General features: G+C 37.3%; 1 protein-coding gene and 2 pseudogenes across 1 annotated transcript; 2 read left to right on the top strand and 1 right to left on the bottom strand.

The window, feature by feature from the left end:
* Window positions 1-1,875: 1,875 nt before the first annotated feature.
* On the bottom strand, window positions 1,876-16,293 carry LOC120156478 (annotated as a pseudogene).
* Window positions 16,294-17,199: 906 nt separating this feature from the next.
* On the top strand, window positions 17,200-19,897 carry LOC120156439 (annotated as a pseudogene).
* A 5,588-nt stretch (window positions 19,898-25,485) lies between these two features.
* LOC120156438 (protein KTI12 homolog) lies at window positions 25,486-26,970 on the top strand. Its single transcript, XM_039167753.1, has 2 exons — window positions 25,486-25,545; window positions 25,921-26,970. The coding sequence occupies exon 2, from the start codon at window positions 25,965-25,967 to the stop codon at window positions 26,871-26,873; it is 909 nt and encodes a 302-aa protein (XP_039023684.1). The 5' UTR covers window positions 25,486-25,545; window positions 25,921-25,964; the 3' UTR covers window positions 26,874-26,970.
* Window positions 26,971-27,218: the final 248 nt, after the last annotated feature.

Raw genomic sequence — 27,218 nt, 5'->3', positions numbered from 1 at the left:
CATAAAAAAGAAAAGAAAACATAAAAAGACATGAAAAATAGTGGAAAAACAAAACAACAACAAAAGTGCGATTATTTGTTAGTTCCTTTTCTTGAATTTTAGTCATACTATAAACCTTTTTTCCTACCTTTACATAAGTCCCGTTACAACCAATAAAATACCCTCTGATTTATGCATCTTGTTCTTATTATTAGTGGAGATTTGATTTACTTGCAGGCCTATGGTAATATCATGTTGGTTCTAACATTGAGCATTTCTATACCCCCAAACACATTGAGTGATTTGAGTGAATCCCAGTAAGGTGTTAAGTTATGTGGCATTGAGATTGATGAATGAATGAATGTTACACTTGTATTTAACTTGTTCCAATTGGTGATGTTCAATTGATTGGTGTCTTGACTTGGATGATTATTGTGGTCTCTACCTTGCTTCCTCGAATATGAGACTTAACAATGAAAGGTAAATGTAATTTTTGGATGATTTGACTATATCATACTTGAGGACAAGTATGAGACAAGTGAGGGGGAATTTGATGAGTGTTCTAAACCGATAATATTTACTTGTTAATTCTTCGATCTTATGGATTTATTGTTGTTGATTTGGTTGTATTATGCTTATTTTCGTGCATGATCTTACTTTCCAGAACTAGCAATAAAAAGGGTGCATTCTGCATTTTTTATTATTTGGTCACGGCTGGAGACATGGACATGACTCTGGGCATGACATGGTTTGACGTGGTAGTTTCTAGAAGGTTCAGTCAGCAGTTTTCTAGAAGATCTAGTCAGCACCTTCTAAAAGGTGGACGGACATAGATATATTAGGAGATTTATTTTTAATTTTAAGGTTTGAATTTGAAAAACATTTGGAATTATCTTTAGGATTATTTTTCTTTTAATTTCTATGTTTATCTTTAGGATTTTAGAGGCTATAAATACCTTCTTGGGTTAAGCCTAAACACACAATTCAGATTTTACTCTTCTTATTTCTAGTTTTATAAAGTTCTTTCTTTTCCATATTTTCAAAGTTTTCATTTTCATTTTTATTTTTAAATATGCTAAGTATGACTTTTGTCATTCTTAGCTAATTTTCTCATAAGCCGAGATCTAAAGCAATGACTCAATTCCAACGTGAGAATTGAAAAGCACTTGAATAACTTCGGAATATCTCTCTCAATCTCTGTGTTTAATTCCAAAATCAAAATAGTTTTTTAAATCAAAGATTGACTTGTGTCAAGATATTGTTGCGATTAAATGTATGGGAGGAATGATCGACTTATTGAAAGCACATTCGACTTTCTGGAAAGACACTTGGCGAGATTGCCTTGCTAAGGGGGAATTGAGATCGTAATTAGTAGTTATTGAAATAACAATCCAAGTCGGTCTTCACGAACTTAAACGATTATTGATCTACGACAATTGATATTGATCAGATCAATTTCTGAAGCCGGAATCAAAGATTGCCTTGGGTATTCGGTATACAAAGTAGAGTCACGAAGATTGTATTTGTAGACAAAGTAACCGATGTGAATCCCGAAGGGAAAGTCTAATTCGATGATCCGAAATAAATTGTGTCAAAGCGAGGCTTGAGGCCGTTTTTACCATATTTCTTCTCTATTTTATTTATTTTTACTCTAAATTGTTTTTTCTTATTTAATCCTTTTTATCAATCCTATTGTATCTACTGCATATCGCTTGGTCAAAACAATTCAAACCGAAATTTGGGAATTTTCTAACTCCATGTGAATCGATCCTTACTTCTCTTTACTACGTATTTCTTTCTTATATATTATTGAGAAGAAGGAATTTATTTTGACATCAAAACGACAGTTGTCATTCACCTTAAATGAAAAATATATATTCGTGTTCGATACATATATTATGAACAAGCAGATTCCAGGAAGTTCTTGAACCATTTAACGGAGTTTTTAGGGTATCTCTTGAGGTTATCATGATAGTCCACAAAATATAGACCAAACCTCGAAGTGTATCCAGCAGACCATTCCCAGTTATCCAGCAGAGACCATGCAAAATACCCTTTAACATTGCAACCATCTTCCCTGCATCATAATGTTAGGTGTCAAACATAAGTGTCGGATACGGACAATTCGAGAAAAAAATGAAAAATTCGAATAACACATCATATACGTAAGGGTATCGTTATCGTACTCGATAGCAGCAAGCAGGTTAGTTAAGTAATCAGTGTGATATTTGATTCTTTTCTCATCCTTCAAAACATCTTCAATTGGGATAGATATGCTATTTGGATCATCCATTCCTATTATAGAATCACAAATAATGAAAATTTAGCTCTTCTGGTAATGGCTGAATAAAAATGGATCATTTAAGATGTATGTATGTATGTATGTATGTATGTATGTATGTATGTATGTATGTATGTATGTATGTATGTATGTATGTATGTATGTATGTATGTATGTATGTATGTATGTATGTATGTATGTATGTATGTATGTATGCATGCATGCATGCATGCATGCATGCATGTATGTATGTATGTATGTATGTATGTATGTATGTATGTATGTATGTATGTATGTATGTATGTATGTATGTATGTATGTATGTATGTATGTATGTATGTATGTATGTATGTATGTATGTATGTATGTATGTATGTATGTATGTATGTATGTATGTATGTATGTATGTATGTATGTATGTATGTATGTATGTATGTATGTATGTATGTATGTATGTATGTATGTATGTATGTATGTATGTATGTATGTATGTATGTATGTATGTATGTATGTATGTATGTATGTATGTATGTATGTATGTATGTATGTATGTATGTATGTATGTATGTATGTATGTATGTATGTATGTATGTATGTATGTATGTATGTATGTATGTATGTATGTATGTATGTATGTATGTATGTATGTATGTATGTATGTGTCGTAACCGTCTTTCGGGTTGGGCCCCGGAATTGGGCTTCGACTTGAATGATTGGGTTGGGAGTCGCCACCGACCATTTAAAATGAATTTAGGTGGGTCGGACACCATCTTACCTGATCTGCGTTGTACCAGAAACGTGTCGGGTTCGGGAGTCGATTACGGTCAAGGAAGGGTTAGCACCCTTGAACCGCCCTTTCGGTACCAATTAATTTGTCGGTTGCCTTAGTTACGAAAATTTAAAATTTAAATTTAAAAACTCGATTCACATTACTTACCTTTGATTGGTTGGAGTTCTTCTAAAAAAGTCAAAAATGTTAGAAAATATAATAATAGACAAGTGTTAGATAAATCAAAAAACATAAAAAAAGAATAAGGTATCGACTTAGAGGATCAAATTGAGACAAATTGAAATTAATGGACTAGATTGGTATTAAAATGAACTACAAAAGAGAAAAGAAAAAGTTAGGTGCCAATTCACGAAATATAAAAAATATAAGCATGGACCAAATTGATTAAATTAGAAATTCGGAGGCAACTTTACAGGTAGTGACCAAAATGAATTGCGACTCAAAGTATCAGGGACGGCGGAAAGGATTTGACAATCCTGTAATTGCACTCTGGTCCTTCGTATATAAAAGGCTTAAAACCCCTAATTTTCTCTCATTTTCATTTCACTCATCTCTCATAATTTTGAGAGAAAATGATCTCTCTGAGGCTCTCTCGCCTGGGGTTGTCCGGCTGCCACCTCCGCTGCGCCGGCCACCACGCCGGCCACCGCTAGCGGTGGCCGAAATAAATCCAAGCCTACCAAAATGATCCCCTCCACGCAGCGAACACTAACCCGAAGCCTATACCCCCAATAATTTCACCGATCGGAGTAGATCTAAAAAAAAACCCTCGAGTTTACCTTCTTCCCGACGAGGCTTTTCGTCTTCCCGGTGCTTGCTCCTTATTTTGCTTGGCTTTTGGTTGTTTACTGCTTCTATTGTGGTTTGCTTACTGATGTCTGTTTGGTTCTGTTTTCGTGTGTTTTGTATTGTTGATGCTGTATTGATGTTGTGGTGTTGTGATGTTCGTCGTGGGTATTGTGTTTCTTCTGGTTCGCTCTTGGTTTATTGTGGCTATGGCTTTCGATCCTCCCCTTCGTCGTGGGTACTGTTGTGTATTTATACAGTCCCGATGGGGGCTGTTTCCGGCTATCTTGGGGTCGATCCCGGATTTTCCGGGGTAGTTTTCGGTGATCTCGGATGGTTCAGTCCGAGTAGCTCCGATTTTGGTGCCGCACGTGGCCGGAATCCTCGGCTGGCCGGTGACTTTAGATCTTCTGGAACCCTTGATCTCGACCGTTGGATTGGGTCAGATCCAACGGTCCAGATCTGGCTGCGCATTTGATGAAGCTTTTAGGGCTTCAGAACCCTAGCAATCACGCGATCTGAGCCGTTGATCACTGCTCGATCTAACGGCTATAAGCCATGCGGCGCTGGGACTAAGTTGAGAAACCCTAGCTCAGAAACTGGGCTGGCTCAGGCCCGACTTGGCTCACTTGGACCCCAAATAGACCTGGACAATTAAAATGAAAATAAAATTAATAAAAATAAATAAATAAAAATAAACAACAACGATAACAATAATAATATGAAATATTTCTACAAACTATATATATATATATTCAAAGTATTTAAAATTATATTATATATATTTTAAAAACGTTTTCAAAATTATATAGTTTTCAAAATGTTTTTTTTTTAAACTATATATTATAAGTTTTTTAAAATGATTTCAAAACTATATAATATATATATGTTTTCAAAATGTTTCTTTTTAAAAATTATATTTATTTTAAAAATGTTTTTTAAAACCGTATAATATATTTTCTTAAAAACGTTTTAAAAACTATATATTATATTTATTTTCAAAGTGTTTTAAAAACTATATAATATATAAATGTTTCAAATATGTTTTCAAAACTATATTATATATATATGTATATATAAAAAATGAGACGAAAATGGGTGTCTACAGCTGCCCCTCTTTGTCATTTTTCGTGGAATGAATTCGTGGAACGAAAAATAGGACAAAGACAAAAAGACACAAATTTTCGTCCGGTGGAGTTGAAGATTGAATAGAACAACTCCCTATCGAATGGGGTTATGAATGGCTCATTCGTAGCGAAGTCGAGTCCATCTCGAAATGAAAAAGTCGTAGTTCGGAATTTGAAATTGGAATGTGGCTTCTCGTTGCCAAATTGCAATTAACTTCGGTCTTCTTCTCGATTTAAAGACTTTGGTTAAACATTCGACTAGGAAGTAGTTCTTTGACTCCACCATATGGTTGATAGACCTTTGAGCTGAATGACATCGAACTCGAAAGGTATTCGTTGACAGATAGCTTTTCTCGATTTAAGCTATGCTGTCGGAAAGCAGTTTCTTGTCACTAAGACACGGTTAACCCAGGTCTTCTTCTCGACTTGAAAACCTTGATTGCAGCCGAACAGTAGTGTGATTGAAGTATCGTCGAGCTGAATAGAGTCAAACTCGACAATTTTATTGACAAATAGCCCTTCTTGCCATGAGCTATGTTGTAAATGATATGACCCCGCAGTTGAGTGTAATCGAACTCGGGAGTCTTTGGCAGATAGCCCTTCTCGACTTAAGCTATGCTGCATATGATGTGCCTTGGAGCTGAGCGTAGTCGAACTCGAAGGTCCTTTGGTCACAGATAACCCTTCTAGCCTTGAGTTATGCTGTAAATGATGTGCCCTCGAAGCTGAGTGTAATCGAACTTGGGGGTCTTTGGCAGATAGCCCTTCTCGACTTAAGCTATGCTGCAAATGATATGCCTTGGAGCTGAGCGTAGTCGAACTCGAAGGTCTTTTGTTGGCAGATAACCCTTCTCGACTTAAGTTATGCTGCAAATGATATGCCTTGGAGCTGAGCGTAATCGAACTCAAAGGTCTTTTGTTGGCAGACAACCCTTCTAGCCTTGAGTTATGCTGCAAATGATGTGCCCTCGAAGCTGAGTGTAATCGAACTTAAGGGTCTTTAGTTGGCAGATAGCCCTTCTCGACTTAAGTTATACTGCAAATGATGTGCCTTCGAAGCTGAACGTAGTCGAACTCGAGGGTCTTTGGCAGATAGCCCTTCTCGACTTAAGCTATTCTGCAAATGATGTGCCTTGGAGCTGAGCGTAGTCGAACTCAAAGGTCTTTGGTGACAGATAACCCTTCTAGCCTTGAGTTATGCTGTAAATGATATGCCCTTGAAGCTGAGTGTAATCGAACTTAAGGGTCTTTAGTTGGCAGATAACCCTTCTCGACTTAAGTTATACTGCAAATGATGTGCTTTCGAAGCTGAACGTAGTCGAACTCGAAGGTCTTGGTGGGCAGATAGCCCTTCTGGCCTTGAGCTAAGCTGCAAATAGTTTGTTTAAAAATGGCTTCTCTTTACGGGTTGAAAACGGTCATGATTCTTCCAGTGGTTCCCCTAAGCTGGTCTGGGAAAACCTACTGATAAATTCTGACAGCCGGATATCTTCCGTCGTGGAATTGAAATCTGGCTTGAAAGTGTTAACTGAAAACATGTTGCTCCTGGTGGGTTTGAACCGAACTAGATTTGATCTGAACTGGTTCTCGAACCCATCTGGAATTGGTTCTGAGATTTGTAGTTATGTAAAGTCGGTTGAGGTGTAGCTTCTTGCTGCTGAGTTACACCATCGTTGTTTAAAGGTGCTTGCAATTCGAGTAACCTTCCTCCTGAAGTCGAAGCTTGACTCTAAAAGCTGCAAAATTATGTATGCTAAAATGATGAATGTGATGCACCTAAGTATGTCTAATATGCATGCAATATGAATAAATTATGTGTTATTTCTTGGATGGAGTCTCGTGCTTTGCCTGCCAATCTGGTCCATGGAATCGATCGTGCCCCATTTGCCTCTCGGGCTTGGGCTTTACAGACATTTCATATCTGAGATTGTTCTGTTTGAAAATGTTTTTCTCATTTTTCTTGTTTCAGGAGAGAGAAATGTAAAGTATTGTTCGCAATTGAATCAGATTGTAAATGTGAGTTCAAAAAAATATCAAAGGAATCAAGAGCTCTTTTAATGCTTTTAGAGTTACAAATCTTTGACAAATGTTCAAAGGGACGAGTCGGCTTTAGGTTGGCCTCCTTTCTAAGGTTTTTTGGTAAAAAATGTCATTTTTTAAATATCACAACATGCTTTGGTACTTTAATTGGGTGCGGAAAAAATGACGCAACTAGCATGATCAATTACTAGACCTTTTATCTCAGTCCTCTGGAATCTTTCATTTGTTCAAGCTTTGTAGGTTCTTCCAACAAAGGCAGTGCAAAAAAAATATCGGTCTAAAAATGAGATTCTTGAGTGCTCGTGTGTAGTTGACTATAACAGGTGTTCCTTAACTCCCTTAGTCCATTTTAGATAAATTTCATTTACTTTGCCATTGTCTGGCTAGCACAATCCATAAAGCCGGGGCGTTCAACCAATTGCTTTAGAGGGACAGCTTAGTATTATAATTACTGTTATCAAGTTAACTGAAGGGTTCATCTCATCACAGAGTCTTCAGCCTGACAAGAGCAGTGGAGCAAACACCGAATTGCCAAGTGTCCGAGCAATGTCATGGTTTGAACGTAATCTACTCATAAGGCCAGGGCTTTCAAGTTTCCTCTATAACCAATTGCCTTAGCGGAATAGCTCAGTTTTTACGGATTTAATTTCCTAAGATTGTCAAAAAGAACCTGTTATAGCCTAGGTGTTTTTGAAAGTCAAGGAATCTCATCTTTAGAGTTCAATTTTCAAGCAACTGACCTAAACTGGATTCACCTACTCGACTCTTTCATTTGTAAAGATCATCATCGTCATTGAACGTCTTAAATAACAAACATAGTAATTGTCATATGCAAATGATGCCCCATGTTGTCCGCACCTTATGAAAGGAAAAGGGTATATTGGTTAATTACAAGAGCGGGGTATGGTGTTTGAGGGTATATTCTGGATAAGGTCAAAGTCCTTGTTTTAAATCATGTTACTTTGTCAAAGATTCGTAACTTTGAACCGTTTACAGAGTTTCTTAATTCAAATGATATGCAAAGAATTGCAAATTTGCACATATGATCCATTGCTTAACATCTTTTAAAGTAACATAAATTTGATTAAAATGTCTTTACAAAAACTTGAGAAAAAATGGAAGAAAAACAAGGTCAAACAGAATGCCTCAAATGATGAAATGATATCCCTCACTTGGATGCCCCCAAGTTGTTGAAGTCGATCCAGTTCTGGTTACGCATCTTTTGTACAACCCTCTTGAATGCGTAACAGTTCTCAATTGTGTGCCCTGGGACTCCGCCGTGATATTCACAATACGCATTCTCATCATACCACTTGGGGTATGGGGGCTTCATGGGTTCTACTGGATATGGTGACACCACATGTGTGTCAAGAAGTTGCTGGTAAAGCTCTTTGTAGGTTATGGGAATTGGGTCGAAATGTTCCCTTTCCCTCCTGGAATCTTGTTTAGAAGTACCTAACGGTACAGCTGCAGTTGATTTTGGGCTGGAGATTGTAACACCTTTGCTGGAGTGTTTGATGTTATTAACCTCTCCATCCCTCTCCCTCATAGGAGGCTTCTTACTGGCTTCCCCATCCTTAATCTTGCCTTGCTTTATGGCCGACTCAATCATTTCTCCGGCCATAACCAAGTCTGAAAAGCTTCCTGATGTGATCGCCACCAGATGCCCGAAGTATGGAGCCTTCAGAGTCTGCACGAAAAGTTTCCGAGTTTCCTTTTCATCTAACGGTGGATGAACTTGCACAGCCAAGTCCCTCCATTTTTGTGCGTACTGCCTGAAACTCTCGTTATGCTTCTTTTCCATGTTTTGTAGCATAACTCGATCTGGCCTTATGTCATTGTTATGCTTGTATTGTTCCAGAAATGACTTGGCCAGGTCCTTCCAGGTCTTGATATTTGATCGGCTTAGCTGGTTGTACCACCGAATGGCTGAGCCCGACAGACTATCCTGAAAGCAGTGGATCAGAAGTTGGTCGTTTCCTCCATATCCTGTCATCTTTCGGCAGAACATGGTGATGTGAGTGGATGGGCAACTATTCCCGTCAAACTTCTCGAACTCCGGGGACTTAAATTTCGGGGGAAGAACCAAGTCCGGGACTAGACTAAGTTCCGCTGCATCGATTTCATGGTAGTCACGGTCTCCTTTGACTATATTCATTTGGTCCTCCAATTGTTTGATTTTTTTCTCCATCTTCCTCGCTTTTACCTCTTCGTCCAAATCCGGTACATGGTAATAACCCGGATTGTTCTTAGGGTTGAATACAGAGGACGAGGGCTTTGCTTTTGCAGCAGATGAGTCCCCTCGAAGTTCTGGTAAGATTTCAGGTGAGATAACCACCTGTGGGGTAGGTTTATAGTTACCCCTTCCGATGAACCTGCCCCAGGCGCACTGGTCTGTTGTAAGCCAACTAACTTGGCAACGATCTGATCAACCAAGGACTCTTGGTTCTTTGTGATTGTTTCCAGAGTATTTCGACTGTTCTGGTTTATCTTGTCTTCTAGCTCCTTCTGTAGTTTTAACATATTCTCCTCGATTTGTGTAATTCTGGCTTCCATCCTCTTCTTCTTCAAACGAGTGTTATGTGGATGGGGTGTGTCCAATGCTTGAGGCGGTGTATCCAGTATTTGTTCCCTTTGATGAGACATGTTTATGTTAGTTAATGTGAATGCAAAGAAAATAACAAAATGCAAAGAAAATAAGAAATGCAAAATGTCTAAATATATGATGCATGAAATGTTCGAGGCATTGATCCAAAAAATGTGTCTGTTATTCTGAATAACCCTTATTGGTGACAAAAGTGTTACGTCTGAAGAGACAAAAAACTCTTTTTGATGGTACGAATCCTGTACAGCTTCTGACAAGTTGATTCGTCTTTTTCACTAGTTGAATATCCTGTCGAACCATTCCGGCTCCTTTGGCTAAAATGTGCAAATAATGAGATGTTTGCCCCAAAAAAAGATCTCGAAGGACTGCATCTTCGACTTTCACTTTCTACCGAGCTTGTTTCTAACGAAAGTGTCATTGGAGCCCTCCATCGAGAGAAACTATCCAAAGCTTGCTTCTTGAATTCGTCAGTAATGGCATCTAGCTCAGCTAGTGTTTCACTATCTTGTTCTTGTATTTTCGAAAGGAGCGACCGAGTCAGTGACCTTTTCCTCGTATTGCCCCTGCAACTTTGCCTTTGAGTATTCTTTGATCACGGTTGGACTTCTGAGCTTTTTATCTCTTTGTATTATAACCCCTTTGCCCATTAATGCAGATTATTTACGTTTAACAAACACATTTTTGGTGGATCAACACCCCGTTTTAAATGATGCGAATGATAAAAACATAATAAAAGAAGACAAAAAATAAAAGAGTTAGTGAGGTAAATCAAAACAATAATAAAAATAAAAAACAAATCCTACCCCACATGATATCTACCCCACATGCTTTAATTCCTATCCGGACATGATCTCTATCCCGTATGCTAATTTCAAACAAATCCTAACCGCATATTTGTCTAGTTCGCATGCTTTGAACAGAAAATAAAGTAGGAAATAAAATATCCTAGGGTTTGGAATGAGGTTTTGGGGCGGGCTCTAATTCCCTGTACTCTCCCGGTTTAGGTTCTAAAAAACGGTACTCGAGTTCTCCTTGCCGGTGCCCCCTTGGGCTTGCCAGACCCTTAGTCCTAAACCCATCACAGGCTTGTGTGGACTAAGTTAAACTCGAGAGGACACATTCCCTTATGCCCATACGGAGAATAAATTCACACGAAGGCATAAGGTATATGAATCCCGAAGGCTACTTGCTAGGCCCGCACGGTGAATAAATTCACACGAAGGCGTCGCTTTCACCCCCACTTAAAAGGGTTCGGAGCTCGGGTATAGAGCCAGAGATGGAAACTTTTCAAAAATCTGAAATCATTGAAAAAAATGTTAGTACAACTATTTATTTCAAAAATAATCAAAGGTAAATAACTGGAATCGAATAAATAAATTTAAATTTAAATTTACAATTTTCGCATAAAAAGACAACCGAAAATTAATTCTGGCCTGACTCACTTACCTGTCCCCAGTGGAGTCGCCAAGCTGTCGTAACCGTCTTTCGGGTTGGGCCCCGGAATTGGGCTTCGACTTGAATGATTGGGTTGGGAGTCGCCACCGACCATTTAAAATGAATTTAGGTGGGTCGGACACCATCTTACCTGATCTGCGTTGTACCAGAAACGTGTCGGGTTCGGGAGTCGATTACGGTCAAGGAAGGGTTAGCACCCTTGAACCGCCCTTTCGGTACCAATTAATTTGTCGGTTGCCTTAGTTACGAAAATTTAAAATTTAAATTTAAAAACTCGATTCACATTACTTACCTTTGATTGGTTGGAGTTCTTCTAAAAAAGTCAAAAATGTTAGAAAATATAATAATAGACAAGTGTTAGATAAATCAAAAAACATAAAAAAAGAATAAGGTATCGACTTAGAGGATCAAATTGAGACAAATTGAAATTAATGGACTAGATTGGTATTAAAATGAACTACAAAAGAGAAAAGAAAAAGTTAGGTGCCAATTCACGAAATATAAAAAATATAAGCATGGACCAAATTGATTAAATTAGAAATTCGGAGGCAACTTTACAGGTAGTGACCAAAATGAATTGCGACTCAAAGTATCAGGGACGGCGGAAAGGATTTGACAATCCTGTAATTGCACTCTGGTCCTTCGTATATAAAAGGCTTAAAACCCCTAATTTTCTCTCATTTTCATTTCACTCATCTCTCATAATTTTGAGAGAAAATGATCTCTCTGAGGCTCTCTCGCCTGGGGTTGTCCGGCTGCCACCTCCGCTGCGCCGGCCACCACGCCGGCCACCGCTAGCGGTGGCCGAAATAAATCCAAGCCTACCAAAATGATCCCCTCCACGCAGCGAACACTAACCCGAAGCCTATACCCCCAATAATTTCACCGATCGGAGTAGATCTAAAAAAAAACCCTCGAGTTTACCTTCTTCCCGACGAGGCTTTTCGTCTTCCCGGTGCTTGCTCCTTATTTTGCTTGGCTTTTGGTTGTTTACTGCTTCTATTGTGGTTTGCTTACTGATGTCTGTTTGGTTCTGTTTTCGTGTGTTTTGTATTGTTGATGCTGTATTGATGTTGTGGTGTTGTGATGTTCGTCGTGGGTATTGTGTTTCTTCTGGTTCGCTCTTGGTTTATTGTGGCTATGGCTTTCGATCCTCCCCTTCGTCGTGGGTACTGTTGTGTATTTATACAGTCCCGATGGGGGCTGTTTCCGGCTATCTTGGGGTCGATCCCGGATTTTCCGGGGTAGTTTTCGGTGATCTCGGATGGTTCAGTCCGAGTAGCTCCGATTTTGGTGCCGCACGTGGCCGGAATCCTCGGCTGGCCGGTGACTTTAGATCTTCTGGAACCCTTGATCTCGACCGTTGGATTGGGTCAGATCCAACGGTCCAGATCTGGCTGCGCATTTGATGAAGCTTTTAGGGCTTCAGAACCCTAGCAATCACGCGATCTGAGCCGTTGATCACTGCTCGATCTAACGGCTATAAGCCATGCGGCGCTGGGACTAAGTTGAGAAACCCTAGCTCAGAAACTGGGCTGGCTCAGGCCCGACTTGGCTCACTTGGACCCCAAAATAGACCTGGACAATTAAAATGAAAATAAAATTAATAAAAATAAATAAATAAAAATAAACAACAACGATAACAATAATAATATGAAATATTTTCTACAAACTATATAATATATATATTCAAAAGTATTTAAAATTATATATTATATATATTTTTAAAAACGTTTTCAAAATTATATAGTTTTCAAAATGTTTTTTTTTTAAACTATATATTATAAGTTTTTTAAAATGATTTCAAAACTATATAATATATATGTTTTCAAAATGTTTCTTTTTAAAAAATTATATTTATTTTAAAAATGTTTTTTAAAACCGTATAATATATTTTCTTAAAAACGTTTTAAAAACTATATATTATATTTATTTTCAAAGTGTTTTAAAAACTATATAATATATAAATGTTTCAAATATGTTTTCAAAACTATATTATATATATATGTATATATAAAAAATGAGACGAAAATGGGTGTCTACAGTATGTATGTATGTATGTATGTATGTATGTATGTATGTATGTATGTATGTATGTATGTATGTATGTATGTATGTATGTATGTATGTATGTATGTATGTATGTATGTATGTATGTATGTATGTATGTATGTATGTATGTATGTATGTATGTATGTATGTATGTATGTATGTATGTATGTATGTATGTATGTATGTATGTATGTATGTATGTATGTATGTATGTATGTATGTATGTATGTATGTATGTATGTATGTATGTATGTATGTATGTATGTATGTATGTATGTATGTATGTATGTATGTATGTATGTATGTATGTATGTATGTATGTATGTATGTATGTATGTATGTATGTATGTATGTATGTATGTATGTATGTATGTATGTATGTATGTATGTATGTATGTATGTATGTATGTATGTATGTATGTATGTATGTATGTATGTATGTATGTATGTATGTATGTATGTATGTATGTATGTATGTATGTATGTATGTATGTATGTATGTATGTATGTATGTATGTATGTATACCATTTTCTGTGATAATGACTACAGGGTTTCCATACTTCTCCTTGAGGTAATTCATCAAGCTTCTCATGCCATAGGGTACAATGTATAACCATATAGAATTTGCCTGCAATTAAATGAAGTAAAAAGAAAGCGGAAATGATATCGGATTTTCGAATTGATTGTAAAACTAATGAAAAATATCGGTCGGAATCAGTAGTTCGTGAGACGATAGATGAAAGTTCGAATCGTATACCACATCTCCTATAGGTTTCCCATCTTTATCGAAAGCTGCAACAAAGCAGTATCTTCAGTCAAATGGTTAAGGATAGCGACTAAATACTATGATCAATTCAAGTAATGAAATGCATACTTACGTATAGCATAGGCATTGGCATCCGATACAACATCGTTAAGTAGATCACCGATCGTATTAGTTGCATTTTCACTTGCATAATATGTAGTGTAATGATTGATGCCAACAAAATCTAATGATCCCTCTAGAAGAGATGACTCGGATTCTGTAAAAGTTGGCAGTCGAGTTCCAATTCGGCTTCTCATCGAGCTCGGATAATCTCCGAAGATCAATGGGTCTAGAAACCTGCAAGGGGATTTTGGCATAACATCACTACAACCAGAACTTGATAGTATTTGCAAGAAACGAATGAAAGTGATTGCAATTACCAGCCGAGCTGAAAATCTTGGGCCCTTTGAGTTTCTTCAATGTTTTCTATTGCATTTGTCTCTGGTACGTACCATTTAACATCCAATGATATCCCAATTGATCCATTTTGTTTATCCTGCATAGTATGTTGCAGAAAATGTGAAACTACTGATGTTGCCTACACAGTCCAGGTCCGAAGTGAAACCGAACAGCTAAAGGAACCCAAATTTTCTACCTTGTAGTTTTTCCTATAAATATCTACAACTGCTGCATGGGAGAGAAGGACATTGTGGGCAACAATGTAAGGCTCAGTCGAAGAGTTTCCGAACCTGCAGAACCCTGTCGAGCAGCGCCCTGGTGCTTCGAATCCTGTATAATATCCTTGTATGGAGAACGAATGAGGTTCGTTAAATGTGATCCAGTGCTTCACCCTGTCGCCGAATTTCTCAAAGCACGTCTCAGCATACAAAGCAAAGTCCTTTCTGCAAATGTCCGGAGCCATGTTCATTACTCGGTAAAAATTAAGAACAATAATATATATATACAGATGATTTTCAAAGATAATTTCATGCGTAAAGAACGTTGTTCACATAATTTGGCGATCGAGCCATCCAAGGTACTTGTCCTCCAATGCTTGAGGGAGATCCCAATGGTAGAGTGTTACATATGGTTCAGTTCCTGCGTCATAACACCATAAAAAAGCTTCTATTTATATACACACACATATCAGATTCCTTGTCCAGACAATGGTGAACAATACCTTAAGCAAGCAGAGCATTGATGAGATTATTGTAATGATCCACACCTGCTTGATTGATTTCTCCACTACCATCTGTTCCAAGAATTACAAAACTGTTACCATTTTCACCATTTTTCATTTCTTCCATACTAAAGCTTCGACTGAAAGTGAAATAGACACGAAACTTTTTTAAAACACCAAAGGTGCAAACTTACTAGGGAATATCCGAGACCAAGCTATCGAAAACCGATAAGCATCCATCCCCATGTCTTTCATGAGTTGTATATCTTCCTGGGAAAACAAAAAATGGCATGCCACTGAAACTAAAAAGAGTAATTTGATGAGTAAACTGCAAATGTTTCGTTTCGCTAGGCTTACAATGTAACGGTGGTATTGATCTACGGCAACATCAGCATTACTTCGATCAAGAATTATCCCTGCAACCATGGAATATGGTTATACGTTCAACGTAGACCAGAAACTGCTAATTGAGGATAAATGTAAATACCTGTAGAGTGTGAAAATGTATCCCAAATAGTTTGTCCCCTTCCATCCTCCTTCACTGCTCCCTCATACTGGAAAAATAGATAACCAAAGTGATCATAATTCAAATATTAAGGTAACTATTCTGACACCTTCGAAAGAAGTTTACGATGTGTCATACATTAACTAGTCGGTCGCGAACCCCTCAATAAGTTCGATTTTGTACGTCAAATGTGTCAATGTACGATTTTAATCTCAAGATTTTATCTTCTGTATCTAAAGAAGGTACAACATTTTTTACATAACTATTCTTCCTCTCTGTCCCCATATCAGCATGAAGTCATGTGTATCACTAATGGAACAGTTGATGCATAGTTCAAATGGTTCATTTTGGTTATTGAATTTTCAAAGTTACAAACTAGACATTAAACTTATCAAATTATCACTATAAAATCCGTTTTGCCATGTGAACTACATGATTAGATAAAACTAACAATACCCAAATCACATACAGAGTTTGGCATGAAAGGAAAAATAACAAAATAGAGAGAGAAAAGAAACTAAAAAGACCAAGACCTGGTATGAAGCAGAGGCTGTTCCAAAAACAAAGCCCTTTGGGAAACTGGCTCTGCTGATGTTGGATTCCAAGAACCAATAATGCTATTGTCAAAGCAATGCCACTCCTTGAATGCATGTTTCTTTTTCTCTAACATAAAGAAGATATTGTCTTAATTTCCTCTTTGGTTTCTGCATCTATGTACGTGTAAGTATATATATTGTGTTCTTTTTCTTGTTCTAATGATGTTTTTTTTTCCTCTGGTTTTTAATATTTGTTTTGCCAATGGCAATGGGAATGACCACTATGTTGTTTTCTTGTTTTTCTCGGCCGAAATAACTCCAAAGACAGCAACAAATATCAACTGGATTGGGGTGATCACCTTTCAGCCACATCTCCACTATCATAGTTCCTTGGAGAACTCGAAAATTAAATATAAATATCCAACGGAAAATCTTTTCTAACCGTCTGCAATTCATACTACAATTGATTTTTAAAATATGTAAACTATATTTTTAAGTCATCTAACTATTATTATTTTATACTTTTGATCATTAAATTATTCTTTTTGCAAACTTAGTCACAATGTTTCATTTTAATTATTTTTTTTATCATTTTTAGTTAATTTTGATAATTAATTTAACATATATGGTGATATAACCTAAAATTCAATGATATTTTTTGTAGTTTATTCTTATATTTTATTATATATTTTTTGTTTAAAATTAACTTATTTTATAAATAAGTATTTAAAGTTTATCATATTTATTATTTAAGTATTTAAAATATTTATTTTGATCAAAGTAGATATTCAAATATATCACATTTTTCACCGAATGACCTAAATTATTTTTCTATTAAAATAGATACTTAAAATATATCATCTTCTTGCTTTTGATACATAAAATATTTTTTAATTGATATCACATATTAAATTTAAATATCTAAATAAAAAGTGGTATATTTTAATATTTATTTTAATAAAAAATACCTTAAATAATTAAATAGAAAAAGAATAATACACTTTATATTCCTATTTTTAAAATAGACCTTTAAATTTTTGTATAGTAAATTTAGCCGAAGCCCAAAACTATCACTGGATTAAGAAAATGATCAAAAGGTCCAATTTTCTCCAAAAATCCGCAGTACCTTCGTCTCCGAGACAGCAAAGGAAAAGGAAAAATGGCTGACGACCAAGAAGAGCCACCTCTTGCTATTCGAATTGATCAAACTGTCGAGGAATCACCCCAGTCCGTTACAGAGCAACCTCAAGACGAAATTTTTTCAGTTGGGGTAACCGTCATCACTGGCTACCTCGGTGCTGGCAAATCCACAGTAATCAAACTTTTTGTTAGTTCCTTCTTTTTTTCTACCTGATTATAGCTTAGTTGTAACTTCAATTTTTTTTGGCGGTGGGGTGGTGGTGTCAGCTCGTTAATTATATATTGAATGCCCAACATGGGAAAAGGATAGCTGTGATTTTGAATGAGTTTGGTGAAGAGATTGGAGTCGAAAGGGCTATGATAAACGAAGGAGAAAGCGGTGCCCTTGTTGAAGAATGGGTTGAGCTAGCTAATGTGTGTTTGTTGCACTGTTAAACATAGTTTGGTTCAAGCGTTGGAACAGCTTGTTCAAATGAAGAAAAGGTAAAACTACCCAATTTCACCCTTTGATTTTTAACAACGTTTGGGTTATTTTGTGATATGATGACCTTTGATTTTTTTTATTAGACTTGATCACATATTGTTAGAGACCACTGGGTTAGCTAACCCTGCTCCTCTGGCATCTGTTCTTTGGCTGGATGATCAACTAGAATCTTCAGTCAAGCTTGATTCTATAGTTACAGTAAGTAACTAAGTACATTTAGTGTCTCGGATATATATTCAATGACTTTGATTAGGTGGTCTTTGAATGGCATTTAGACTCCTTATTGTCCTTTTCTTTCTGGAGTTTTTGTTTTATCGTTCTCATTAATCAATATATTTATATGGTATTATGGTAAGTACTTTTATAATATGCTGAACGTTGATTACTTGTTGAGGGGTATCTGTTGCGTATTAGTTTGAGGTTTTTGTTTGTATGTATATTTTGCTCATGTTACCTGTATGTATACACAGCAGTCGATTGCTTATGTCTGATTAGATGTTGTGAAGCTTGAGTTATTGATAGGTTCTTATGTGCTGAAGAAAGATTACTTGAAAAACCAACACTGTCTTCGTTGTCTCTCTTTTTTTTTTTTTTTTTGCTGCTCGAGTAGGTTGTAGATGCCAAAAACCTGCGTTTTCAGCTAAACAGGCATCGTGATTCTTCCTCGCTTCCTGAAGCATTTCTTCAAATAGCATATGCGGTACTTCTGATCTCTTGTCTTATGTATTACATCCTATGGGAACCGCCTTTTGCAGCCTTTTACAAATGCCTAGATTGACATTTCAATTATTATCTGATATTTGTTGGTTCCGCTAAACGTTTTGTCCTTTCTTGTAGGATGTTGTGATTCTTAACAAGGTTGATTTGGTTTCTCAAGAGGAGTCTGAAGGTGCTCTTGAGGAGCTGGAGAATGAGATATGTAGCATAAACTCCCTAGCCAATATTGTTCGTTCAGTTCGGTGTGAAATAGACTTGTCTCAGATCCTGAACCGACGGGCATATGGTTAGTCCTGCAAAACTCAGTCATCATAGTATACATTTTCTTAGAGCACGCTGTCCTCTCTTCTAACTAATACTACGCATTTTGGTTCCTCAAAGCATGCCTCTCATTTGGAAGCCCTCTTAGAAGAAAGCAAAACTATCTCTTCCCGAGATCTTCATGATAGCGGTGTGCGCACATTATGCATTAGGCAGATGGAGGGTGTCGATCTTCATAAGGTATTTCCTTGACAAGGCTTATCAGATTCATTCACTTATAAGTCGATGTACTTTAACAGTTTCCGAGAAGTCTGGTAATTAGACGGATAACTTGCAGCCATATTTCATCGTCACAAACACGAGGCTTCATGTGTTTGGTAGATGGCTGAGACAAGCCTATAGCTGAACTCATTTATAATTTTCTTTTAATAATTTTACTGCGTTTCGGTGGAATCTATTTCTCAGTTTAAGTCTTAGTTGCTCAAATTCCAAAATTACAGCATCCTTAGAAGTAACTTTTCATATTTTGTGAGCTTCCCCTCTAAGGTTCTGTGACAATCCATGTTACTTTGTTTCCTCAAATACATGAATATCGGTTAGAGATTTAAACTTTTCCATGATTCCTGGTTTTATGTTTTAGGTTCGATTATGGATCGAGGAGATTCTTTGGGATAAAAAGTATGACATGGATGTATATCGATGCAAAGGGGTTTTAAGTATTCGAGACTCTGATCATCTACATACTTTGCAGGTAATCTTACATGCTATTTATTTGCTTCATTGAAAGTAGTTTGCTGTTGGTACTATCAAATTTCTTTTACAAACCATCCGTTGTTCAACATTTCTACAGGCTGTAAGAGAGATATACGATATTGTTCCGGCCCGCCAATGGAGAAACGAGGAAAAGAGGACGAACCAGATAGTTTTTATTGGTAATATACTCGATTAAAGCCAATTTCCTGTGCGCCAAACTTTTTTTTTTCTACTTTCAAAACCTTATTTTTACTAAAATCCTGGTTTTTGCAGGTCATAATCTGGATGAAAACATACTTATTGATTCTTTTCGAGGCTGCATATTCGAACTTAATCCGAGTCACGCCTTTTGAGTTCTTGTGACGTACGATTAAACTTTTTAGCTATGACTATAATATAGCAGCATGTATTAAAGAAAAAAAAAACTTGTTCAGAATAAATCGTGTTTATTTCTGCTGAATATGGCTGACTTAAATAGAGTTTACAATGTAACAACTTTACATAAAAAGATGCATAAAATTAGCAACATAATAAAAACTAATTCTATCTAATTAAAATTGATCCTATCTAATATTTAATTTAGATATTCTCGACACCCCCCTCAAGCTGGAGAATAGATATCGATCATTCCCAGCTTGGACAGAAATCCTTCGAACATCGTAGTAAACAGTCCCTTGGTGAGAACATCGGCGAGCTGCTCTGATGATGGAACAAACGGTATGTAGATATCGCCATTTTCCAGCCTCTCCTTGATGAAATATCGATCTATTTCGACATGTTTGGTCCTGTCATGCTGTACAGGATTCTGAGCAATACTGATTGCCGATTTGTTGTCGCAATACAACTTCATCGGTTTATCTCTTTCAACCTTCAGCTCCTCTAAGATCCTCCTAAGCCATAACAACTCACATACTCCTTGCGCCATGGCTCTGAACTCGGCCTCCGCACTGCTTCTAGAGACAACTGGTTGCTTCTTGCTCCTCCAAGTAACTAAGTTGCCCCAGACAAAGGAGCAATAACCGGTAGTAGATCTTCTGTCTGTAGAACTTCCGCCCCAATCAGCATCAGTGAAGATCTCCACTCTTCGACTTCCATTCTTCGAAAACAAGATTCCTTTACCAGGGCTCCCTTTCAAGTAATGAAGAATCCGGTAAACAGCTTTGGAGTGTTTTTCTGAGGGACAATGCATAAACTGACTAACCAAGCTCACAACAAATGCAATATCTGGTCTCGTATGAGCCAAATAAATCAGTTTCCCTACCAGTTTCTGATACTGATTCTTGTCCACAGGCTCAGCACCATCTTCTTTTTCGAGTTTTTGATTCGGGTCAATAGGAGTCGCCACTGGTTTACATCCGAGTAATCCGGTCTCTTTCAAGATATCGAGGACATATTTCCTTTGCGAGATAATTATACCTTTTGAGGATCTAGCCACCTCCATTCCAAGGAAATACTTGAGTTGTCCTAGATCCTTGACTTCAAACTGGTTGGATAAGAAGTTCTTCAACGACTCCAACTCTACTGTGTCATCTCCTGTCATAACAATGTCATCTACATACACAATTAAAATAGCAATTTTACCATTATTGTGTTTGTAGAACATAGTATGATCAGACTGGGCCTGAGTGTAACCATGTTGTTTCACAGCTCTCGTGAATCTCTCGAACCAGGCTCTCGGAGATTGTTTCAATCCATAAATGGATTTCTTTAGCTTGCAGACCCTGCCATCCTTCTTCAATTCATCAAAGCCTGGAGGAACTTCCATAAACACCTCTTCCTCTAGCTCACCGTTTAGGAACGCATTCTTCACATCAAACTGTCTGAGAGTCCAATCCAGATTGGCGGCTAGTGAGAGTAGGACACGTACGGTGTTTAGTTTGGCCACAGGTGCGAAGGTCTCCTCGTAGTCAAGGCCGTATGTCTGAGTGAAGCCTCGTGCTACGAGTCTTGCCTTGTATCTCTCGACCGAGCCATCTGCATGGTATTTGATGGTGAACACCCACTTGCTGCCTACAGATTGTTTCCCCTCAGGTAAAGGAGTTAGATCCCACGTGTCATTCTTCTTCAGGGCCTTTAACTCCTCAAAAACTGCCTCTCTCCATCTCGGAACTTCTAGAGCTTCATGTATCGACTTAGGTAGTGCATCATCCATAATCCTGGTGGAAAAAGCTTTGAAATCTGGAGAGAGTTTATTATAAGATAAGAAATTGGATATTGGATGTTTTGTGGTACATGATCTAACACCTTTGCGCAAGGCTATGGGTTCAAAGAATTCTGTAGAAGGCTCTAAATTTGGAGAAGAAATAGGAGAAAGAGAAGTCGTACCTTGGACCATAGTCGAGTCCGATGGCTGACATACCTTGGGGACCGGTGGAACATTATTTGGTCGAGTCATCCGTCTAGAATAAACACGAAGTTCAGTAGGTGGTTCCAAGTTGGTTTCTACCTGAGTCTCACGAGGTTGTGAATTTATAGGTTGTGAAATCCTAGGATTAGTTACGGAAATATGAATTGGTTCCACTGAGCTATTTACAACCAATTTTGGCAAGGATGTTTGTTCCCAAAAACTCATTTCAGAGTCATTCTCCCCCGGAAGAGAGTTTTTGTCAAAAAAAGGTTGTTTTTCAAAAAACGTGACATCCATACTCACATAATACTTCCCAGATTTAGGATCAAAGCATTTATACCCTTTTTGTGTTGGTGAAAAACCTAGAAATATGCATTTATGTGCTCGGGGATCGAGTTTTCCTCTATTTTGGCCGTGTATATGAACAAAAGCAATGCAACCAAAAATTTTAGGTGTTAAATCAGTGAAAGATCTATTTTCAGGAAACATATTCTTTAGAGCTTGCAAAGGAGTAATATAATTAAGAACTCTTGTAGGCATTCGATTTATCAAATAAGACGCTGTTAAGAGTGCTTCATTCCAAAAACGATTAGGAACATTCATAGCAAACAGTAAAGCCCTAGTCACCTCTAATAAATGCCTATTTTTTCTTCAGCAACTCCATTTTGTTGGGGAGTATCAACGCAAGAACTGTGATGAATAATTCCTTTTTGTTTCAAAAAATCACCTAAGATTGCATTAAAATATTCTCGACCATTATCGGTTCTAAGAACTTGAATATTTGCTTGAAACTGAGTATTGATCAGTGAGTGAAAATTTTTGAAAACACTTGCTGCCTCGGATTTTTGTTTTAGTAAATAAATCCACGTGACTCTAGTGTGATCATCAATGAATGTGATGAACCATCTAGATCCTGAGGCTGTTTTTACTCGTGAAGGGCCCCAAATATCACTATGCACAAGAGAAAAAGGTTTTGATGGCATATACTTTAAAGATGGATAAACAGATCTTTGATGTTTTGCCAATTCACAAGCTTCACACTGAAAAGAAAAACCGTCCCTTTTTTTGAAAAGATTTGGAAACAAATATTTCAAATAATTAAAACTAGGATGGCCTAACCTATAATGCCACAACATTATTTCATTCTCACAAGACAAGGTAGTAAAGCATCTCGGTTTCTGAACTTGTTTATTTGAAGGATTGTCCGTGACCAAGTGATAAAGTCCATCAACCTCCTTAGCATTGCCAATCATCTTCCCCGAACAAGGGTCCTGAAATTCAAATCCAGCAAATGTTATTGTAGCAATGCATTTGCAATCATGAATAATACGATTAACAGATATGAGATTGCAAGAGAGCTTTGGGACATGTAGGACATTTAGTAATGTGAGAGATGGAGAAATAATGATAGAGCCTTTTCCAGCTATAGAGGTTAGGGAGCCATCAGCAATTTTTACCTTCAGATTACCAGATAAAGGAAAATAAGATGAGAATATGGAGGAATTACCGGTCATGTGATTTGTTGCCCCTGAATCTATGATCCAAGGGTTTGATTTAGAACCGGCTATGAAAGCTGTAGGATATGTACCTTTCTGGGCTAATGATGAAGAGGCAATATAAGATGATGGGTTAGGAGTGTTGGTTATGGAATGAGAACTCATTAGTTGATACAATTGCTCTACCTGTTCTTTGCTGAAGGCAGACAGTTCTGAGGCAGGTTTCGGCTCTTCAAAAGCATCTTCAGATGAGGCATGGAATCCCTTTGCATTACGAGAATTTCGATTGGCTGAAAAATTCTCGGCTGGCTTCCCGTGTAGCTTCCAACACTTGGCTTTAGTGTGTCCCGGCTTGTTGCAGTGCTCACAGATTGGCCGATCTCTGTCGTTCCGACGATCGTTGCGACGTGGTGGCTGACCTGAGAACAAGGCAGAAGACTCGGTGGGATTTGGTGAGTGGCCTCCAAGCATGACTGTCCGCCGGCTCTCCTCTCGTCTGACTTCGGAGAAGACTTCTCTTGTGCTTGGTAGTGGTTCACGACCAAGGATGCGCCCTCTGACTTCATCCAATTCCTTGTTAAGGCCGACAAGGAATTCGAAGACGCGTTCTTTTTCCACCATCTTCTGGAATAGAGCCCTGTCCTTAGCACAACTCCATTCATAGTCGCTGAACATGTCAACCTCTTGCCACAAGGTCTTGAGTTCAGTGTAGTATTGAGTGACAATTTTTTCTCCTTGTTTTAGCCTCCATAATCGAGTTTTTAGTTCAAACCATTGTCCTGCGTTCCCGAGATCAGAATAGGTCTCGTTCACAGCATTCCAAATGTCATGAGCAGTAGGTAGGAAGAGATAAGTTCTCCCTACACTCGGATCCATGGAATTTATGAGCCAAGACATAATCATCGAGTTTTCTGCCTCCCATCTTTCAGATTCTTCTTCTTCGGCAGGTTTCGTAGTGATACCTGAGAGATAGCCGAATTTTCCACGGCCACGAATAAACAGTTTCACAGATTGTGACAACTGTAAGAAATTATTTCCATTCAACTTGTGAGAAGTGATGGATATGTTTTGGAAGGATTCAGTGTTTAGGGTGATTGAAGGTGAGCGAGTAGAACTCATAGAGTCGATACCAGAGGTATCATCGTAGAATTTGGCCATTTCGGCTCTGACACCATAAAGAAAAAAAAAACTTGTTCAGAATAAATCGTGTTTATTTCTGCTGAATATGACTGACTTAAATAGAGTTTACAATGTAACAACTTTACATAAAAAGATGCATAAAATTAGCAACATAATAAAAACTAATTCTATCTAATTAAAACTGATCCTATCTAATATTTAATTTAGATATTCTCGACATGTATTTTACAGAAAACACTGGATTTTTGGCTCACGCAAGTTTTATCGAATAAGATATTGATATTCATGCATGTTGTGATTCTGATTTTGCAATATAATTGGAATTTTGGAAACAATTGTAGTTAACATGTTCGTGCATCATGTTAAAAGTTTGGCTAATAGTTTTTTATAAGATATATATTTTTGCTATATTTTCAATTATGAAAAGTTATAAAATAGTCCTTGAATTAGGATATAAGCATAGTTTATGCGACATTATGACATCGGTGGTAAAAAAAACCTAAATAAAACAATAATGTCATACATTCACGGGATGGATTTGAATGGCTCGTACTTTCACGTTTAAGTTGATATCCAAGCAGTAAACCCTGTGACTTTGGTGGTAGTAAAGAAATTGTTGATATTTTTTGAGGTTTTGAGTTTGAGTACTGGCAATGTTAGGGGTACGAAAGATCAATGTCGAATGGTTGAGAGTTATTTTTGAACAGATACTATCTTGTACTTATCTCAGATTAATTAAAATAAAAGTTGATATCCAAATTTATCTTCTTAATTTAGATTGATATACAAATTTGATTGATTAAAACAAATTGGTTAAAGAAACTATAAATATAGATTTAACCAGTAAGTTAAACTCATGTATCACTTAGAATCTCAACCCTTAATTTTTTTAACGAAGTTGTACTTTATTTTAACTTTTATAATAGAATACAAGTTGAGGTGACTAATTGGAGTAATAAAATGTTGAGGTACCAAATTGAACATTGAAGCTAAATTTAGGTGCCTAAAATGTATATTTACCTTATATATAACTCATACTTTCCCTTATTTCTTTCGTATCATAGACTGCTCTTCCCTCCCGTCCCCTACTTCTCGCTAGCAGCTGCAATTCAAATCTACGCTAAGGTAACATCTCCACCTCCTTCAATTATCAATTTGAAACTTTCCCTTTTTGCGTTGTTCTGATTTGTCACTAATTTTATAAGTTCTTTTTTTGTGTTGTTTTGATATTTCATTTTACCTTGATTCTGGGGTTTGCTGCAAAACGGCGTGGAACTTAGTTCTGTTTATCCATTTAGTCTAGGGTACATAGATTAGACATGTTTCTAATTAGATTATAATTTTCTTAAATCATGATTCAATGAAGGGAATCTAATTTTGTTTCAACCGAATGTAAAGAGTATTTATCTTTTAATCTGAAAATATTGAAGAATATTTACAGTTTTAGCAAGTCATATGAGCAATCTTGACTTTTGAATAATTTTTTTATTGTCTGAGCAGCTAAGTTGTCGATAGCGAAACCCAGTTTTTGTATTCAAGAGAAAATGGCGCTGGTGGTAATTTGTGGACAACCCTGCAGTGGGAAATCCACGGCTGCAAAATGCCTGGCTGAAGCTCTGAATGATTCGGAATGCAAACAGACGGTGAGGATCATTGATGAAGCTTCGTTTCATCTAGACCGCAATCAAAGTTATTCTAATATGCCGGCCGAGAAGAACTTGAGGGGAGTTCTCCGGTCCGAAGTTGATAGATCTGTGTCCAAAGATAATATCATTATAGTGGATTCTTTGAATAGTATCAAGGGTTACCGGTACGAGCTATGGTGTTTGGCTCGTGCTGCGGGGATACGGTATTGTGTCGTTTATTGCGATGTTGAGGATATGCAGTGTAGGAAATGGAACGAGGAACGTAGGGAGAAAGGAGAGGCTGCGTATAATGATGTCATATTTGAGGATTTAGTTAGAAGGTTCGAGAATCCGGATAGAAGAAACCGATGGGATTCACCGTTGTTCGAGTTGAGGCCTCAAATTGATGGAGTGGAGAAATCATGTGTTGCCATTGCAGATGCAGTTTCTTATTTGACAAAAAAAGTGGACTCGAAATCATGTGATGTTAAAGTTTTGCAGCCTACGATCGCTACGCAAAATATGCGGTTTTCAGACGCAAATTCTTTGTATGAGATGGACAAAGCTACACAGGAGGTGATTAATGTTATTGTGGAAGCACAATCCCAAGCCATTGGAGGACCACTTGCTGGTATTTCTACCGGTCGGGGTTTACCAAGTATCGATATTTCCCGACCTGTCGGGTTGCCTGAACTACGTAGACTACGGCGTACGTTCATCAAGTTAACGGGGCAAACAAGTTTGAGTGGGCGACCTCCGCCTTCTGATGCTGACAGCGTGAAAAGGATGTTCGTAGACTATCTGAATAGAGAATTAGGAACCATATAGGATTATCCCTTCATCATTGTTGTCAAAGACTTAATGTTTTGTTTATTATTGCTTTCTCTAATGAGCAGTTACTGATTGTCTTGGAATTATTGGACTTGGTATTGAGAGCCATGAAGGGGCCAGTTTACTTTTACAGGATTCTGTTAATGTGCTGAGTTGCAGGGTTTTGCCGATTGAGTTCAATTATTGCAGTGGTGAACGGATGATTCTCTCCATGTTATTCAGACTCGAGTGTGAGTGTAGGATGCTAGTATGTATCTCACACAGGTATGGTTAGACTTGGACTTTCTAAAAAAATTCATGTATTTGGAGAATCCTGAGAAGTTGCGTCTCCTTATAAAGATG

This window comes from Hibiscus syriacus, unplaced genomic scaffold (genome assembly GCF_006381635.1).
Source record: "Hibiscus syriacus cultivar Baekdansim isolate YM2019G1 unplaced genomic scaffold, ASM638163v2 tig00111220_pilon, whole genome shotgun sequence".
Lineage (NCBI taxonomy): Eukaryota > Viridiplantae > Streptophyta > Magnoliopsida > Malvales > Malvaceae > Hibiscus > Hibiscus syriacus.
The sequence above is the reverse complement of the archived record's forward strand: the minus strand, read 5'-3'. Positions and strand labels throughout refer to the sequence as shown.

Excerpts from the sequence above, each read along its gene's own strand:
- LOC120156438 (XM_039167753.1), top strand. The coding sequence starts at position 25,965 with ATGGCGCTGGTGGTAATTTGTGGACAACCCTGCAGTGGGAAATCCACG.